Here is a 20,335-nt window from a genome sequence, read left to right as displayed (position 1 = left end):
TGCATCACAACCGACAGCAAACGACGCGCCTGCTGGGATATGAAGTAATAATCGCTGCTGGATATGGATGGGGACACCCTCCAGGTACAGGAAATGCCACACCACTCACCTTGGCAAAACGGGGATAGTCCAGACCAGATCTCTGGTCACGTTTTTTGCTCAGTTGCTCTGGATGCTGAATGCTCCTTGCGATTAGATGCGATTGGGTTGTGGTGGTCGAGCAGGGAGAACAAAATAGAAAATATTTAATTTTCAATGTAACCTCTGAACTTGAAACCTCGACCGCAACTCGACGAAACGCACTGAAAGAATCCTGGGAAGGATTAGCGGGTTTCTTAATCGGCGGTTCCGCGGATGTTTTTGTATTTTGTTTTCGGGAGTTACTCGGAGTATGTGTCAAGGCAAACGAACTGTTTCCTAGGAGAAAATGATGTTGTTAAACGAATGTGAGTCTCTGAAAATCTGGGCACGGCCTGCCGAGATTCTCCCACTTTCCTCTTTCCCACTTTCCCTTTTCCAGCTGAAAATTCCCCATACCGATTTCCCGATGGATCAATGACAAGCCAGGATGCTTTGGTTTTTTTACTAAAAATACTGTATTATATTTTCAGGGTAAAATATTCTGTTGCCATAAAATCAATCAATTCTTTTTTTCATTTGCTTCGATTTGTTTTATTTTTTTTTTTGTTTGTTTCGTTTTCTTAAAGTATTTTGTTTGTTTTTTTTTTTCGTTTATAATAGTTACACAAATTAGATCACAAAAATGCACGTAAATTACAAAATGAAATTGTACCTCATACCGAAAACAGACAAAATTTCAAATGGTGAAAAAGAGGCGGCTACTGGAGGGATGCGGGGTTTCGGTTCATCGCTACAGTTCTTACAAAGTAAAGTGTTATAAAAATAGGGTTTAAAGCATATAATCAAATACATGGTTTTGTAGTTTCGCTACCAAAAAAGACATTCATTTTGTTCGCGTCACTTGCACAGCGAATTTAGATCAGAGTAAGGTGTGGACCAAATCAATCAGTAAATCAATCAACCCAGCAATCGGTAATCGACTAACTCAAGAACGAATTCATACGTTTATATAAATCTATATAGGGTTTTAGAGATAGAGAGTGAGAGTGTGGGAGTTATTATATATCATATTTTACAGAGTTCCATTATGTTTAAATTAGTTCCTTCTGCTCTATCGTTTCGCTACGCCCAAACGAACGTTCCTATGAAAGATGCAAGTGTTTGAGTGTGCCATGGGTGCATTAACGTAATGAAAATTCGATGCGTGATACATATACAAATACATAGTTATCTAGTGTAATTAAACGTTTTTCATTCATTTAATACTTGCTTAGACTCCGAGTGACAGATGAGAAATGAAAACTTACAATGGATGGAGATGGAATGGTTCGGGTGTGAACTTCGTTTTTTTTTTCTCTTTTGGGGGCTGTGATTTGGGGATCGGTCTCCAGTGAGTGGTATATATCGTATTTTAAAGCGTAACAGTTTTCTTGCTTGATTTGTGTATTGTTGTATAAATATATCTCGATTTATATGTTGCTGCTTGTCACTAGACTAAAGAAAATTACAATTCATTTATGTTCTATTTAATATTTGTTAATTTACATAATCTAGAATAGACAAACGCATGCTAAAACTCAAAAATTGTCGGTCAGCCTAATTTTGCTTTTAAAATTTGTTAGGCTTAATTAAAATCGAACAAAGTTTCCAGCCATGGCGCCATGGCTAAATAAAAGAGCTTAAAAACAAATCAAGTATACACTTTTACATTCTGTTAATTTTTTTTTTGTTAAAGGTTTTTCTTTTCTTTGTTTGTGGGTTGGTTTAAATTAAAGCTTACACTTAAACGTATGTGTACAGATATATTAAGTGGTATTATGTATATATAGCTATATTTTATATATATATAAGTATATATAGTTGTATATATATTTAGTAATACGATTCGCGGTTTCAAACTAGTCCCTTGTACGTTGTATGTATGTGTGTAGGTGTTTGGGTGTGGGTGTGTATATGTGTTAGGTGCAAACCAAGAACTTAAATCAAACTAAACAATTTCAGCTTCACCTGCTTTTTTTTGTAGTTCATGCAATTCTCATTTGAGTGTAGGGTGTTGTTGTTGTAAATGCGTTCACAAAATTCTTAAACAAATTTTAGGCTTGCTTGTGTTAACGAACTCTCTAGTGTATCGCGCTCGTACATTTAATTCAGAATTCAAAATTTGTTGCTAGATTTCCTACAATTTCGGTTTCATTTTATCTGTTTGCTCTGGTATCGTTTTATAATTTTTTGTTTTTCTTTTTATGTATAATAAAGCTGCTCTCTACAATCCTTTGTTGGTTCACTAACAAATTAAGTTACGTTAAGATGTGCGTAATGCTACATCTTTCCGCGAATTTACAATATTATGTTTCTGCGTACGGATACATATACATTTCATTCTTAATGTTGATTTAAAGTTGAATTTAATATTTTTGGACATTTTTTCAAATTTTTTACTTTTTGTGTGTTTTTTTTTGTATGTTTTTCACATTAACGCATAACTATATGGGTTTTGAATGCTATTTTATTCATGCATATCTGCTGGTGCATGCATGCATAACATTGAAGCTGCATATAGAAACATTGTGCCGAACCAGAATCGCAGGTAAGAAATGGCCAAAAAGAAAATACCGAAATTCAAAGCGAAAGCTGCCTAAAAGTGAATGGGAAGTTTAGCTTGCAAATCTCTCTCTCGTCTCTCCAAAAGAATCTGTAAATTCTGTAGGCCATTAATCCGACCTGATGCCGGAATTAGGTCTGCACCAAGCCCCGGATGTCGGAGGCGCCATTGCTGCTGCTATTGCCACCGCCGCTGCTGCTATCCCCAAAGAGAGGAGGGGCATCGATGCCGGACGTGTTCGGTGAGTGCATCACAGCATCGGCCAGCAGATCGTCGCCGACGTCCAGGAAATCGTTAAGAAAGGCGCTGTCCGCCGAGCCGCCCATCGTCTGCTGCAGGGCCCGGTCCAAAGCCCGGTCCATGGCCTCGCACTCGGCTTGTTGCACTGCATCGGCACAGGTCCAAGGGGAGGGCAAGGGCGGTGGCGTTGGCGTCGGCAGCGAAGGCACACATGGATTAGTACAATGAAAAGCTGAACAAGTAAAATTGTGGTTAAATACACACCGGATTGGAACAGCTCGTTGAAGGCATCGTCTGACAGCGTGTCGAACACATTTACCAGATCGTGCTCCTCCAGCAAGTGGGCGCCATTCAATGCTATATCATCTGAAAAACCAAAAAAGAACATTTTAAAATTCTGAAATAACCTTATGGCATTGTCAAGCACCCTTTTGTATATACGGATGTCATATAAATTCCCATCGTTTCGAAACTTACCAGCATCGTTAGCGCCTATCAGCTCCGACTCGCTGAGACCGCCCAGTCCGGTGTCCTCGGAACTGGCGTACGCCGAGCTGTTCTCGCAAATACCGAACATGTCCTGACCAAGCAGATCGGCCGTGTTGGCCAGCACTGCCGGAACGGCTTGGCCATTGTGCGTAATTGTGTTGGTTGGCTGACCAATGGCGTTGCCAAAGGCCGTGTTGAATGAGGGGAAACTGTTATTGTTATTGTTGCTGTAATTCATATTATTGTTGTTGTTGAAGTGAACACTATTGTTATTATGGATGCTTATGTTGTTGTTATTATTGGGATTTTGTAAATCACCACCGGCCGCTGCCAATTGGGCAACAATTTGGCTAATCTCCTCGGCCTTGATATTGGCAATGTCCAACGAAAGTAGACTTGGGTCCAGGCTCGATTGCTGCTGCTGATTTTGCTGTTGATCGGCATCAAATTTAAACAACGAATCCACCTCCAACTTGGGAACCAAAAGCGGTTCATGCTGCTGATGCTTGGGTTGAAAATCAGTGCTGAGTGGAGCCAGCGCTGGAGGAATGGATTGTTGGGGCAAGTTCTGTGCTGCAGGTACCGCAGCCGACACATTTTCGGGCTTATAAGGCGGCTGGGAGTGTGAGGTGGCCGACGAGTGCGAATTGCTGGCAATGGACTCCAGCGAAGTGGTGCTGCTTTTACGCTGCATACCTGTCGCAGATATCAGTTTGCCTATCTGGCTGCTGATCTGGTTAGCAATCGGTTCGTTTGCCGGCTTCCTACCACGTTTCTGAGGACGAGCCACGGGATTAGTGTTAGCCTTGCGCTTTCGCTGCTGCTTTACAGGCACACACAGAGTCGCCACTTCAGCGACAGGTAAACTAACGGGCGGCTGTTTCGATGCTGGACGGGCTCCATCCATACCGGAACGCAGATGGCTGTGCACCTTGCAGAGGGCCAATGTGTGCAGCACATCGAAGACGGGAGCCTGGCAAGCGGTTCCGTCCATCCGCCAGGCGACGCAAGGCTGGAAAAGCTGCTGAGTGCTGTTGTTTACGATGTGGCGCTCACAGTGTGCTGCCATACTGAGCGTTGGCTGCTTGCAACTGGTCACCAGACAGCGGTTGCCAATTCCACTGCAAAAGAAAATTAATTTAATTAGTTTAAATTCGGTAATGATGGCAGTACAATATACTTACATTCCCTGTTGCTGGCCAGCGTGATCCTGGTACTTGATCAACATATTCTGGACGCACTGCAGCCGCTGTTTGGCCGCTCGCATGGGAAGCTCCTGCAGGGAGCGCGTAGACAGTAGTTGCAGCGCTTGGCGCCTCAAGGCTCCTTTACGCACCGCAATTCGCTCCTCACGTCGGTTACTTTGCGAGAGTGGCGTGTCGTGGGCCTTATCCTTAAAGCCGGAATGCAGCCAATGCTGTTGTAGGCAGTAGGGCGAATCCACTAAAAAGGATTCGTTCTCACTCAGGGTGTCCAAGCTGCGTTTGCAGGCGGAGGCGTTCTTGCGGCGTCGCTGACGATGTTCGGAATCCGCCAACTTGTTTGCTGCAAGTGCAATCGGCTCCTTTGGAGGCGGCATCGAAGTTGGTTTCTTTGCAACGGTGTTGCTATTTCTGTTGTTAATGTTGTTAGTGATGCCATTTCTAACGCCCTTTGAAGCTATGGGTGCTTGATGGTTGGAGGCGTTTAAATTGGCCACTTTGGAAGACATTTGTTCAGATTTCTTGGCTAATGCGGGTGCTGATGAGGTTGTAGTGGCTGGAACAGCTTTTGGCGCAATTTGCAGTGAGTTCGTTGAAGCGGGTGCTGTTGGACACAAGAGCTTTGGGCTGCTGCTTGAAGGAGGTGCTGAGACCACCTTTGGGCTGAGAACTGCTGGTGACGTCACTTTGAAGCTGGTAGCTAAAGCTGGAACACAAGACGTGGGTATCTGCGGCGGCTGCATTTGCGCCAGCAAGGGCGGTGCGCTCATCTCGGGTGGAGAGGGCGGCGTGAGAGGAGTCACCAGTTTCACTTCAGCTGGACGAGTTTGTAGCGTTCCGGAAACAGATGCACTTAATCCTCCTGCTCCTCCTGCTCCACCTGTTTTCGCCGCACCGCCTGCCTCTTGCGGCTTTCGGAAGATAACATTGACGGGTATCTCGTTGAGATCGCTGTCATCTACGCTATTGCCGGTGGAATGTTTCTGTGGAGCAGCAGTCTGTGGAGTCTGAGCGGGAACTGCAACTGTTCCCGTATTGAAAACCATCAGCGGTGGCGGCTGAGTCTGATTGTAGTTCGTTCCCTGCACCACCGGTTTCATATGCGAGTCCACCACATTGTTGTTGTTCTGCAACTTGCTGTTATTGTTGTTGTTTTGGCAGGCCAGTGGCAAGGATTTCTTTTTCTTCAAGCACTCCACCTTCTGCAGATGTTGCGCCAGCGTGGTATGATGGAACTTCGATGGCGGCAAAGGTAATCCACCCTTGGGCGATACGGAAATCGGAGCCACCATGGCGGTCACTGCAGCGGTGGCAGGCGGCAGAGTGGGCGAAGGTAATGAGGCGGGCGATGTGGGCGGACTGACCAACGCAATAGCAACGGACTGTTCCTGTTGATGCTGCGGTTGCTGATGCTGGTGCTGCTGCTGCTGCTGGAGGAGCTGTTGCTTTTGCCCATTGTCTATGAGCAGCGGCGTCTGCCACAGCGATGGAGTGTGGGCGTAAAGCGGGGGCGGTGCTGCCGCCGACTGGCAGGACTCCGAGGTGGCTATCTTCTCCAGCTGCTGTTGCTGCGGGCGGACTATGCACACGTTGGTGGCCCGCTTCGGCGAGGCCTGCGACTGTGACTGGGATTGCAGTGGCAACTGCAATTGCAACTGCAACGCCGGCGACTGTCTCTGAGATTGCGTGACATGATGGAAATTCGTTGTGGTTGTGGTTGTGTTGTTGCTTGCCAAAGACGCCTGCGCCTTTGCTGCTGCTGTGACACTCAGTTGGGCCACCAAATTCGCCTTTCTGTTGGCCGCAGCTGTTGCTGCCGTCTGCCTCTTGTTGCTGCCTCTATTGCTGTCGGTTAGGCGGGCTCTCGATTTCTGCAATATGTAATAAAAAAAAAACAGTTGGGTAAATCAAGTTAATGGAATACGGTTGTGTATATAATGCCAGCTTAATATAATGGCGGTTTGAAAGCGGCGACCTGTTCTTATTCAAGTTCAGGTTCTGAATTTATCGCCAATTTCTTTTGCAATCAAAATTCCGCAATTTGTTTGCGAAATAATTAGCATACACTTGAAATTGTTTTGAAATACTCTTAAATAACAAGTTCTAAGATGACGCATTGAAATAGAAGATTTCGGAGTGCTACCCACCTGTGCATTGAATAGAATGGGTGGTGTGACGGCCACAGTCTCTGTGAAGGCATAGGGATCCGTGTCCTCGGACGTCGTCTTGCCGGCAATGCTCTCCACGGGCGTCAGCGTTGCTGCTGCTGCTGCGGCTGTTGCTGCGGCTATCGCTGTTGCTGTTGCGGCTGCTGCTGCTGTGGCAATCCTCCTGGTGGCTGTGCTCTTGGCTAATGTGGCTGTGGCGGTGGCTGAATGGAATCTGGAGGCTTGCTGACATGACATGTCCAATGTGAAGCCGTTGCCGCTATTGTTTCCCGTCTTTTCGGTTCCTGCTGCTCTTGCTGCCGTTCTTGTTGCTCTTTTGTTAACTCTTGTTACTTGACCTGCAATGGAAAAGAAAGAAAGCGTTACAAAATCGATGGGTATAAAGTTCAAAGGAATACGTCATCGTCATAAATGGGCGTTGTCACGTGCTCTCTGCCAAAATGCATTTGCACACATTTGCGCTCTCTTCCTTTCACACACAATCACGCAGTGACACACGCACACTCACACACGCCTATATATGCACACACACACACACATGCACCGATGCAAGGCAGACGAATGCCATAATAAAAACAAACTACAATCAAAACAAATATATCTGCTCGCCGAAACCAGTTCAAGTGAATCGTTCGTTGCTTTCTTTCCGCTTCGCTTCTGCCCCTCGCTTCCCGGCCCCTTTCCACCGCCTCTTTCTTTATTCGGCTCTATCATCTCCCCTTTCTCCGCACCGCACCGCTCCTTCCTCTTCTCTACGCTTTGGTGCCGCTTGGCACCGCCGCCGTTAATAACAAATACAAATATAAATGCTGATAGCGCAGCAAAATCGCAATAATTAAAAATAATAAACCCAGACAAACAATCGCCTGAAAACAGTCGCGGTCGAAAGAATAAGACATAATTTTCAAGGTTTTATCACATGTTCGCTTTATTTTATGAAATGAAATAAATATTGTTAACTATTATTTTTATTTTTAAATAAACACGTATTCTTCCTTCACAATTTACATACATAATAAGTTATTCAAAGAACCTTTGTTTTGTATAAAACAAGAAAAGACAGAAGCATTAGCTAATTTGAGGATTCCAGAACTAGTTTCTTGAACACAATTGTTCCCTAACCAAGCGCGTCAAAGAAAAAAAAAAAGATCGCACAAATTTGCATGCTAAGCTAATCAAAGAAGCACGTTTGTGTGCACAAATATATGTATGTGTCGAATCGCGATCACTTTCGTGTTCTGCATCGCTTTCCACTGCGTCAGCGTAACGTTTTCTGGCCGCGCGTTTAATTCGGGAGCGAGGCATGTCTAACTTCTTCGGCGATCAAAAACTTAATGTGAAGAACAAATGTTGCAATAATGCGTAGAACCCGAGTCTACACGCAATACCAACACACTTTGGAGACTTACTTCACTCCACATACATTAATACCAACACACATACTGGCAATTTTGTCTATTCCTTGCTCGTCCCGTTATTAGCGGGAATATATCTCTCTCCCTCTCGCTCACGCCCGCGACCAGACTACGTTCGGCAGAAACAGTTATTTGCCACGCTGTTGCGAAGTAGAAAATGCGTGTTCTAAGAACATGCAAAACGAAAGAGGCGAACACAAAGTAGCAGAAAACGGTCGTTATATTTGAAATTAAAAGTAAATCTGCGACACGGCCTTCCTGACCTCACACACGTCCTCGTGGGTTAATAATTCATAACGCATTTTCCTTTCTCAATTCATTTACATCATTATTATTTTCTGTTAATTCTTTAAGCAACTTAACACATTTCTTCCAAGTTTCATTTCTTAGTTTTATCATTTAATTTTAAGCCATGAGATCCGGATTACCACCAACTTTTATTCAGAACATACCATATTCATAGTGCTTCTCTGAGAGCGTTTACATTCTTAGTTCATTACATTACTTTCTTCCACTAGCGCACGGTTCATCAAACCGGCCAGTCTATACTCTTATTAGCCTAGAGCACAGCTTACAACTCGACAAACCGGCCAACATACATGGCACACGGTTGACGCAGTCTATAGGCCAGCCAAATAACCAGCACCAACAATCGTTTCCGGGATTCGAACTAATCTGCAATCAAATGGCGAACCACATTAACTCGGGCACCCATCTGAAGAGAAAGTCGTCTCCCGAATCGATCCGAAGGTTTACAAAATCTTAATCAATTTCAAGGTCCCAGCCCTCACTGGCTTGATCCTCATCACAGCCCTCACTGGCTTGATCCTCATCACAGCCCTCACTGGCTTGATTCACAGCGTCTTTTTCTGCGCCTTCATCTTCAAATTCTGTGGTAATCCCCTTCTCAGGCATACTTCGCAAAAATTCGTGAGAATATTTATAAGTTCTATTATTGTTTAATGCTTTGAGCTTATATCTATCTCCTGGTAGTACCTCGGACACCAAAAATGGGCCTCTAAACTTAGGATCTAGTTTGGTCTGGTGCCGCTCTTCATTTTTGAGTAGGACATGGTCACCAACCTTGTGTCTCACAACAGTAGCTTTATTCTTGTCAAATCTTTCTTTATCAATTTTGGCATTTTTTTCCATGTTACGTTTTGCTATTTCTCTAACTTTTTCCACATCGACAGTATTTTCATTATTTATGATAGGTGTTAGACCAAACGGCCTTGCTTCTTTGCCAATGAGTATTTCTAACGGGCTAACTTTGGTCACTCTATTGGGCGTGCTATTAAGAGCCAGTTGAATTTCACATAAAGAATCCTGCCAAGATCCCTGGCCAGTTTCAACCGCAGTTAGCATGGATTTGAGAGTACTCATAACTCGTTCTACTTGGCCATTGGCACGACTAGCACCTGTGGCGATTAAGTGCAACTCTATTTTCTGAGCAGAGCAGAAATCACGAAACCCTGAACTAGCAAAACTACGTCCTTGATCAGCGATCAATCGAGAAGGGACACCAAATAACGATATTAAAGACCTTACTGCCTTAATGCAACTTATAGTATCTAGCTTTATGGTATGGGATAAGAAGACGAATTTGGTAAATGCGTCTATTAGCACAATTATGTATTCCTTCTGATCATTTTTGCCGCTAAGTTTCCCGGTAATATCGACATGAACTGTATGCCATGGGATGTCAATCTTAGGAATGGGATGCAGTTCGGCTTGTATTTTGCCAGACGGGGGCTTTGACAACCTGCAAGTAATGCAATTGTCCACAAATTTGCGAACGTATTTGGACATTTTATCAAACCAATAAAACTCGTACATTTTCTCGAGAGTTTTCTCCCAACCAAGGTGCATGATTGACTCGTGGACATTGTTGACAGCAGACCACCTAAATGGCTTTGGGATTATAGGCAAACAACGAGACTTTCCGTTTCTTTGGATTTTCCTATACAGAGTCCCAGACCGTAGTTCGTAGCTTTTAGCCAAATCTCCGGGCAATTCATCATTACGTAATTTAGACACAATAAGAGCGGTTTCTTCGTCTCTTTGCTGTTCGGCCAACAACCAACCATCAGATATTTCTGTCAGATTGATATGCTTTTCCACTATACCTGCTGAATTCCTAACACTTTCTGGAACTGGATTCCGGGACAGAAAGTCAACATGGGCCATACGCTGTCCAGGTCTATACTCTATATCAAAATCAAAACATTGCATGTACGACCACCACCTATGAACCCTGGGAGTTAACTCTATCTTTGTACGAGAGGCCTTAAGCGAATTGCAGTCGGTGAACACAACAAAATAACGGCCATGCAAGTAATGACGGAAGTGTTTTATGGAGTTGTATACGGCAAGAGTCTCCAGTTCGTATGAATGGTAACGCGATTCTGCTGATGACGTCATCTTGCTAAAATATTCGATAACTCGAGGCTTCTTTTCAATTCGGTGCAACAAAATAGCGCCATAGCCATCGGCACTAGCATCCGTGTGAAGCTCGATATCAAATTGTGGGTCAAATATAGTGAGAACAGGTTCATTAGTTAAAATAGATATTACTTGTTGCCGGATTTGCTCATGCTCCAATTCCCACACAAATGGTTTGCTCTTTGAAGTTAAAGCGTAAAGAGGTTTGAGCAGTTGTGAAAACTTTGGTACAAATTGGCGAAAATACGAGGCGAGTCCGATAAATTGTCTCAACTGAGTGATGGACCGCGGAAGTGGCAGATTAACAAGGGCTTGAATTTTTCTAGGGTTTGGTCGAATCTCACCTTCTCTAACTTCAAAACCCAAATACTCTACACAAGACTTAAGAAACGAGCATTTTTCAATATTAAAAGAAAATCCTGCTTGAGTGAGTGTTTGCAATACTACTCGTAGCCTATCAAGCGCCTCTTCCTTTGTATGTGCAACTATCATTACGTCATCCATGTAGACAATTGCGTATGAGTGGGTAAGATCACCTAAGGCACGATTAATGGCTCTTTGGAACACAGCAGGGGCATTTTTGAGTCCGAATGGCATAGTTAAATATTCGAATTGGCCTTCTGGGGTAACGAACGCCGTCCGCTCAATTGAATTCGGGTGAATTGGGATCTGGTGAAACCCGCTTGCCATGTCTATACAACTGAAAAACCTGGCACCACTCAGCCTAGCGATCTGATCTGAAATAAGCGGCAATGGATATTTCTCCGAGACTGTATTTGCATTAAGCTCCCTATAATCCACACAGAGGCGGTTTGTACCATTTTTCTTTCGAACAAGCAACATAGGGCTCGCAAAGGGGGAATAACTAGGTCTTATAATGTTTGATTCTAACAGCTGTTGAATTAGATGCCGAACTTTTGCCTTTTCGTCTACACTCAACCTATACGGGCGTCTTTGAACCGTCTTATTTTGGTCGATCAAGCGAATTTCTAGCTGTCCTGTAGACACACGGCTTTGTGGAATTCCACTAATAAATGAACCCGAATATTCTTGCAAAATTGATAACAATTGGTCTCTATCAGATCCATGCACGTCGGTGTCAACAGTAGCCAAATCAGGATTGCATTCAGAAACTTCAATGGGTAATATAGATTTTTCGTTAAACATAGTAAGGGCCTTTGATGTAATTGTCACGCCGATTCCCTGGCTCAGAATATCTCGACCAATCAGAGCGTCATACTTGATGTAATCATTTAACACTACATGAAACAATATTTCAAATGAACGTTCACTAATCATAACATTTGCCAGTATCTGTAAAGTGCTACAAACAGTATTACTACCAATACCCTTTAAAATGACTACGCTGCTTATTCTAGTTCCGGATAGTCTCTGCGAGGCGGCTTCTTTGATGAGTGAGCATTCAGCTCCGGAATCGAAGCAGAATTGGAACGACTCACCAGATTGCGATACAGTTCCAACGGGCTCAAGGACAGTACAGATGTTGACTTCTTTTACGATATGGGTTTTGTTAGATGACGAACGCTCCTGACGATCAGGACACACAGTAGAAACGTGTCCATCTTTTCCGCACTTGTAGCAGGTCACAGAAGACCGATCTCTTCCTCCCATGTAACCAGGGCGTTGTTGGCCGGGTTGCTGGGTATAATCTGCCACTGGTTTTGAGCGACACTCCGCCTTTTTGTGGCCGGTTTTTCCGCAATTATGACACTTGATGTGAGAATAGAGCTTAGCTCGTTTTCCTGGCGGCGCTGATGTATTGTTGGAATGCTGGCTCGGTCTAGCATCAAACGAATAAGCTTTAAGTTCTTGTTGTAATTCGTTCCGAGTGTCGATATTGGTGGTAAAAACTAAACGCCTCAAACGCCTGTCAATTCCAGCTGCATGTGCCAGCGCAACGGAGACTGCAATTTGTTCCACACTCAGCGACTTCCACCTGGCCATAAGCGAAGTAACCATTCGGCTTCCGTATAATGACAGGCACTCTCCTTCCGTAGGGCATCCTTGTAGCAGATTCATAACCGCTGCAGCTAATGTCTCTGTTCCCGCAAAATGTTGCAAAAATAATTCTCGGAACTGAGTCCATGTTATGCCAGGGAAGCACGTCTGAGATAGCCAATGGGACGCGCTCCCTTCCAGCGACTTGCTGAGGGTCATCACAAGAGCGCTGCCGTCCAGTTGATTTTCGGAAAATATATAATCCACCGTTGAGCACCAGGATTGAGCGTCTGAGCCTGAGCGTTCGGGATTAAACTTTGGCAATACGACAGCATTTGAGTTTTTTGGGTCTCTTTGTGAGTTTTGCACTTGTTTTAACAGTTCAGAAAAATGGCGACTTTGCGACTCCAAAATTGTCAGTAAATTATTTTCACTATTGGAAGTAGGAGTAGGCGATCCCACTTCTGATGTCGAATCGCGATCACTTTCGTGTTCTGCATCGCTTTCCACTGCGTCAGCGTAACGTTTTCTGGCCGCGCGTTTAATTCGGGAGCGAGGCATGTCTAACTTCTTCGGCGATCAAAAACTTAATGTGAAGAACAAATGTTGCAATAATGCGTAGAACCCGAGTCTACACGCAATACCAACACACTTTGGAGACTTACTTCACTCCACATACATTAATACCAACACACATACTGGCAATTTTGTCTATTCCTTGCTCGTCCCGTTATTAGCGGGAATATATCTCTCTCCCTCTCGCTCACGCCCGCGACCAGACTACGTTCGGCAGAAACAGTTATTTGCCACGCTGTTGCGAAGTAGAAAATGCGTGTTCTAAGAACATGCAAAACGAAAGAGGCGAACACAAAGTAGCAGAAAACGGTCGTTATATTTGAAATTAAAAGTAAATCTGCGACATATGTATGGCAGACGAAACAAAAACAACTGCGTAGGAATACTATAATCTTATTGAACCTAGCGAAACAGCAATTATTGGGGCAGAGAAAGAAAACAGAGGCGGCGAAAGAAAAATGAGCGAAGCAGAGTAACAAGATAATCACAAATCGGGGGCGAATTGCTGGACTTTACAGCGAATCGGGGAGGAAATGGAGAAATGCGAGATGATTCGGTGCAATTACAGACAACACCATGCCATACAACACCATACCATCGCAAACCATATAACTGAAAAGTATGGGATGGGGAAAATATTTCACATTTCCGTTGTTTTCATTCGCCTTACAGCTTTTTGATTAGTCTCGCACATATTGATTTCCATTCCGACCGAGAAGGCGCAAGTATTTTACGATTACAATATGTGCTCGGAAAGAACAAGTTATTCGACTTACAAACAAATACATATGTATGTACAATGTATATGTACATAGCTGCGAGTGGAATGCTTCTTTGTTTGTTTATGCTTTCTTTACGTTTTCCGAGAAGAAGGAAATGACTTTGAAAGCATTTGCCAGTAGTTCCCTTCACTTCACCCGACTCCACGCCACCGCACAGCTCCCAATCTCAATCCCAATCCAAGTTCCCCTCTTCCGCACCCACTATCGCATTCAATCCGACTCCTTTGCAGTACGTGTGAGTGCAAAAGTGTACGTGACACCTTTGTTTATGTTTCTTATTTTTACTTATTCATCCGGCGAACGGCGGGGAGACATTGAAAGATATCTTAAAGGCTAAGGCCTAGCGAATACACCCCGATCATAAATCAAACAATTCAGTCGGAGATGCCGCATAATACGCTATTGATATCTAATCTTTACAGTGGCTATATAACAAACTTGAAAAAATGTTAAAAACATCACGCGACAACAAAACAACTGGTCATTTTTTAGCTTTTTTAAGCCTTAAGATTTTGGTTTAATCCTTAAGAAGTAGATCATTTTGTATTATTCATACATATATAGTTTATTCTATGAGTTTATTCTATATCGGCATTTTCCTCTCGATAAATGTACCTCAATAACATCCAAGCAAAGGTTTTTGATCTCAAGACCGCAGACGAATACGAAGTCCAAGATTTTAGCGTACAAACAAAAGACAGAGAGAGAGGCAGAGATGAAGAGGAGGAGAGAAGGAGGAAACCGCAGAAAAGCAAACTGTCGATAATTGCAAATAATGACGATGCTGGGAATTTGTTATTGTTTGCTTTTGTTGTTCTCTCGAGCGATCTGCTAGCAAGTCGCTGCTTTTTGGCCATTTTAGGTCTTAAATGTTAACTTGTTTTTTTCTCTTTTTTTTTTTTGGTCCAACTTGGAAACACGCTCGAATGATAAGAAGCGGGGACAAGAAACGAGAAAACAAGAAAGGCCAAAGAACGCCGAGACAAAAGAAGTCAAAGCTGCAGAGACAAGCCATCGAACCTGAACAGAAAATACAAGACAAGCGGGTAGAAGAAACCTTACAAATAGCCGCTGGATGGATGGTATACAAAAAGCGAGATCAGTGATCTTTAGATGCTTAATTCTTAGTCACAAAGCGTTATAATAAAAGTAGAGTGGATGGGAAACGAGATAATAGATGTCAGACTAATAGAACCATGACTTCAAATGTCTTTCAAAATTGTAATTGGCTTCTCTTGCAACTTTAATGCCATTCCAATTTAGCCATCTAAGAATACTCAACGTCAACAAATGTCTGACTTTTAGATCGGAGTTTAAACTTTAATGCGTAAAACATAATAGGCATTGAGATAAACAAATAACATTTTAATGGATTACCAGCAAATGTCTATACATTTTCTGTATTTGGAATGGCTGTGATACCAGCATGTGCTTTGTGTTAATAGCTTTTCATGAAAAACCCGCAGCACATCAACTTCAATTTGTTCGTATCCAGCAATTTAATAAAAATCCAATTACAGTTTGGTCGAGTGGTTTTCAAAGAAATCAACAATTTTTTTTTTTGTAAATTACAACTCTGCTTTATTATCATATTATAATTGCCACTGCGCTTTAAACCAGAAACCACGCAACGTTGTTAAGCTTTGAAATTTCAATTGAACAATGGGTTCAAAACAAAGAATAATTTAAATATCGCACTGAGTCATCAACAAGTTTAGATTCGTTAATTTAAAGTCTTTAAATGAAATGCCGAATGCCTGACTGATAGATAGCATGCCCAGTGTGAAACGCAATAGCAATGGAATATTAGATCATGTTCATGTGTTTTCAAGGCGATTAGTTTGCTGCTACTCTAGCATTAATGGAAAATTTTGAGGCACCTTTCGCCAGAATTGCAAAGAACGAAGAAAACCCCCGGGGAAAACGCTCGCTGTGGAACACGAAGGTTTCGGTTTCTGATGGCCCAAGAAACCGTGCTCAAAGGTCTGCTGCTTCAACGAGCTGTGGATAGCTGCTACACACAGATACAAATACAGATGGTTGGATGGTGGCTTTGGTTTGGCCAGGTAACAAGCGACCGACCAGGTAAGCTGATAGGTAGGCAGAAAGCCGGTCGGTCGAGAGGTTAATTACGAGAGCAAAGCGTTTTCAGGCGTTACGCTCACTGGGCTACGGCATGAAAAGACCAGAACTGGAAAATATACAAGTACGACGACTACCAGTTGAATGGTTTTCAACATGCTGGTAGGAAAAACACTAGGCATTCATTTTTCAACACATTTGCCGGGCCCTAAACACCCTCGTTTCCCCACTTTTTAGCCTGCAATAGTTGTAACTCGAAAATGTTGCTCAATATTTCAACAGGTAATTAGTTGGGCGTTTTACAACGACTCTGACAACTAATATTGCACGATAAAAAGTTATTTAAATCCGTTTGTAACTAGACACGAATTACACGAATTTATCTAGAACAACAAACCGATGTATTTATCAAATCTGTGCCATCAAAGTATCTGAATTTGCTGACGCCTTTTATTTTTGATATGAAAATGATAAGATAGTGATTATTTCTGAGGTAAATGGGCAATGCTTAAAAATAGTGATGATTGACTTGTGTTTCTGACTTGCGGAACACGTTACGTTGCCGCAGCGATAAGAGTGAGAAATGATTCCCATATTTTCGGCGCGCTTTCATGCTATTTGCAGACTCATCGACATTGACGCACAGCAGCAGCGAAATTGCATTTAAATGCACATTACATCGCCCGTATGGTAAGGAAAGGCGCAGGGGAAGAGAGAGGGGGCCCGAACCCGTTTGCTGCTTCCTTCATAACCGGAAACTGAAGGCTAAATTGTGCAAAGCAAGAAATGTGCAAAAAAACGTAATATAATGACGACGACCGGGTGGGAGGGGGAAAAGCAAGAAGGGCGGTGCTGAAAACCACCGCAAAGGCAGCTGGAGATGGATTTTCGCATGGAGGGGCAGGCGACGCGGTGGGGTATTGGTATTGGGTATGGGGTAAAAGCCAAGAGCCAGACATGCGGTTCAGTTTATTCAGCCAGCCAGCGAAGCCAAACGAACTCCATCTGCAGCTCCACTTGGCCACTTTTGCATCGCACGTAGGCCCGTCCACATCCCACAGAGTGGGTCTCTTGGCTCCAGAGCAGTGGTACAGTGGACACTGCCTGGAGGAGACCCGGGGAAGCCTTGGGAGTGCTGCCAACAATGTTGGCATAACTTATGGAGCATTTATCTTGCTCGTTTTGTCTGCAAATAAAGCTCCAAATCGTGAGTCATACAAGATAATTATGGGTTTCACATTCAAAGATTTTGTTTTGTACTTTTCTGTGCTTCTTCGCGGTCAAAAGACAATAAATATTAATGGGTTTCATAACATGACTCACTGATTTGCCCAAATAAATATTTATTTCCATTTGTAAACATAATAGAATATTTAAGAGCTTTGGTCTTTATTTAGACTTTAAACAACGACTTCAATCTGTTAAGAATTGTTTTTATGGAAGTAAAATATATTTGTACACCAGAAGTAATTACACAATACACATTAATTGAAATTAAATTTTTTATAGACATTTAGGCTGTTTAATCAATGATACACCATCCATCCGCATGATTGATTCATTTAATTTGGTAATTTTCTTTTCATTTCCATTTAAACTTTATAACCTTACTATGATTTTAAGACAAATTAATTAAAAACAGAGGCATTCACAAAATAAAATATCCAAGGCTTACGATCACTGACTATTTCGTTTTTTAATGAAAGTGTATGAAATTTTCGTTATTCGAGGTTTTATTTTTTTAGTTTTCTTGTTGTTGTAGGTAGTGAGCGGCAGCTGTTGTTGGTATGAAATAAGCACACACATCTGTTCCGTTAAAGCCAAGTTAACGATTATCTCGGTTTCTCACGGAACTTGCTCAACTCTTGTGAAGATTTTGGCAATATAAACACACACATGCACACGATAAGTAACTGCGGGCGGAGAGGGGGGAGGGTCATCACCACACATATGTCGCCAATAAACAAATCCACAAAACTAAACAAAACAAATAACCAATTCCGTGTAAACGAACTTTTGCTGGGGAGCGCGTTTTGAATTTCTTTTTAGCTTTTGTTTTAGTTTTGTTTGTCGTTCGCTTTGTGGTTTGTGGGTGTGCCGGCGTGAGGGGTGGGGTGGCAACGATTGGGGAGTGGCGGGAAGGGCACTCGAGAATCGCTGTTGCCGGCGTTTTTATGATTTCTCTGTTTTCCCCATCCGCTTTTTCTTCTCTTTTTTTTGTTCCAGCCAGCAGTCGCCCTCGCCCTTTTTTCTGATTCTCTTTAGCGGCTCTTTCGCTTCCTTCCCCCACACAGCCCCCCACCAAACACACACACTCACAGATACACTTGCGCTTAGAGTTACACACGCAGGGTCGTTTGATTTTTAACTGTGCTTTGATTTTCTGCATTTAATCATTTTCGGCTTTAACAGCTTTTTTGCTGCTTTTCTTTGATTACTTTGCTTTGGCGATTTTGGATGCAAAACAAGAATGCGTCACGGACCGCACAAACACTCACACAAAGGCTCACACACACATACACGCATACAGTGGGGCCGAAACCGAGAGCAACGAGAGCGAGAAAATTTACCCAACCGTCTGATGACGATTCAAACGTCAAAGTGGCGCCGCGCAACGTACTTGGTTTTTGTTGTTTGAGTACCCTTCCCACGAACAGGGTTGTCATGTTTTTGGAAATTAGTAAAGTGGCAGAATAAAACTGTATGTGTGGGAAAACAAAATAAAGCATCCCTCTAATTAATTAGTTACAGCGATTCGCACTCAATTAATCACCATTTAACGGGGTTTACCCTAAAAAAAAGCTGTTTTAGGCACATACAAATGGGAGCATCGGCAACCCTGGCCCGCCTCTCACACACACACATACAGCACAGACCTGGGAATTTTTTGCTGCACAATTTTTTCTTCGCACCAACAATTCCACTTTCAAATGCAATTTTAACCCCCTTTACTGAGCGCTGCGTACTCAAGACGATATCCGTTTTGTGGGCAAATGTGTACTGCAGCACTTTCTGGTGTGTTAAGTGGGCATAAAACGCGTTTAACGATTAAAATTGTAATTTTTTGATGCAGTCGGGCTGACAAGATGGCGGACAATACAGGCGCGCACAGACACACACACAGCCATTTGGAGGGGCTAGGGATGTGAACAATCATCACCATTCCGATGTATCGATATTTTCTGAATAAAAATAAATATTCATATCGTGATTTTGTTCACAGCATAGATTGAATATCCCTATTTTAATATTTGAAAGCAAATGCAAAAACGAAATCAATAAGTTTAAGAATAATAAATAGCTTTGAAAAGTAATTATTAAACTTGTAATATAAAAATATTAAAGATTGTTAAATACTGTGTAAATACTAGGTAAATGAATTTCTTGAATTGAATTTTCTTGGTCTGTATGTAGTATTTTATTTTTAAGAACAATAACAGTCTCCTTATCTATGTAGATTCGTGTATATCCGTCCCCAATATGAAGTTAAAGTTAATTTACTTTGCAATTCAGCCGAGTTCCATTGACCATGGCAAAAGCATACAACCATTCCATGCAATAGCACCAAACGCACTAAACTGGGATTATATTCCACTATTAATTTCACTATCAATTTCGACAGCCACCGCCATCCATCGGCCATTCTGAACAACACATGCGCGGTGCCATCTTCAAAATGGGTACCACAGCCATCACATGCAGTGCCCAAGGGGCGGAGTTCACGTCTTCAAGTCTTCTCACGGGCACTCTGATTGGCCGGCTCCCAGTATGCAGTTGCTTCGTACATATCTTGGCGATCGTGCAGGTTGGGAACTCCTGTGTCTTGAGACGACTTGTCTGTACCAAAAAGACTACAATAATTTTAGTTTAATTAGATGAGGAGATCGCCCGCCGCTCCTGGCTGATGTGGATAGTTAACGATCTGGATGAAGCCATTGCTGCTGCAGTCGCATTCTGCTGATAGAGATAGGCAGCGGTGGCCGCTTGTGGGGGCGATGCTGTTAGGGATGTGGCGGCGTAGCACCTGTGGCTGCTAGTGGAGTAAAGGCTGAGCATCCAACTCCTGATGACGGCAGGTGTTGCGCTTGTTGTTGCTGCTGAGCCTGCAGCAGCCACGCTGTTTTTTTTATTTTTTTTTTAATTTCAGCGGGTTTTTTGAAAATCAGACTCGAGAATGTTGTCCGCAAACTTCCTGATCATTAGCCCCATTTGCCTACGCAATTTTGCACTCTTACTATATTTTGCGCTTGCAATGTTCGAATATTTATTTATATATTTGTTGTTTTTGTTTAAGAAG

General features: G+C 42.8%; 1 protein-coding gene across 3 annotated transcripts; it reads right to left on the bottom strand.

The window, feature by feature from the left end:
* Positions 1-572: 572 nt before the first annotated feature.
* On the bottom strand, positions 573-19,168 carry LOC6537284. 3 transcript variants are annotated; one of them, XM_015192774.2, is made up of 6 exons: positions 18,915-19,168; positions 6,762-7,120; positions 4,597-6,485; positions 3,401-4,533; positions 3,188-3,289; positions 573-3,068 (listed from the first exon to the last, which is right to left on the bottom strand). In XM_015192774.2, exons 2-6 carry the CDS (start codon positions 7,017-7,019, stop codon positions 2,815-2,817), a joined length of 3,636 nt encoding a protein of 1,211 aa, XP_015048260.1. In that variant the 5' UTR covers positions 7,020-7,120; positions 18,915-19,168; the 3' UTR covers positions 573-2,814. The 3 variants fall into 3 exon arrangements, with proteins under 3 accessions (XP_015048260.1, XP_015048257.1, XP_015048259.1); XM_015192771.2 differs by having other exon boundaries at positions 19,005-19,167; XM_015192773.2 differs by lacking the exon at positions 18,915-19,168 and adding an exon at positions 18,609-18,627.
* Positions 19,169-20,335: the final 1,167 nt, after the last annotated feature.

Source organism: Drosophila yakuba, chromosome 3R (assembly GCF_016746365.2).
Source record: "Drosophila yakuba strain Tai18E2 chromosome 3R, Prin_Dyak_Tai18E2_2.1, whole genome shotgun sequence".
Lineage (NCBI taxonomy): Eukaryota > Metazoa > Arthropoda > Insecta > Diptera > Drosophilidae > Drosophila > Drosophila yakuba.
The sequence above is the reverse complement of the archived record's forward strand: the minus strand, read 5'-3'. Positions and strand labels throughout refer to the sequence as shown.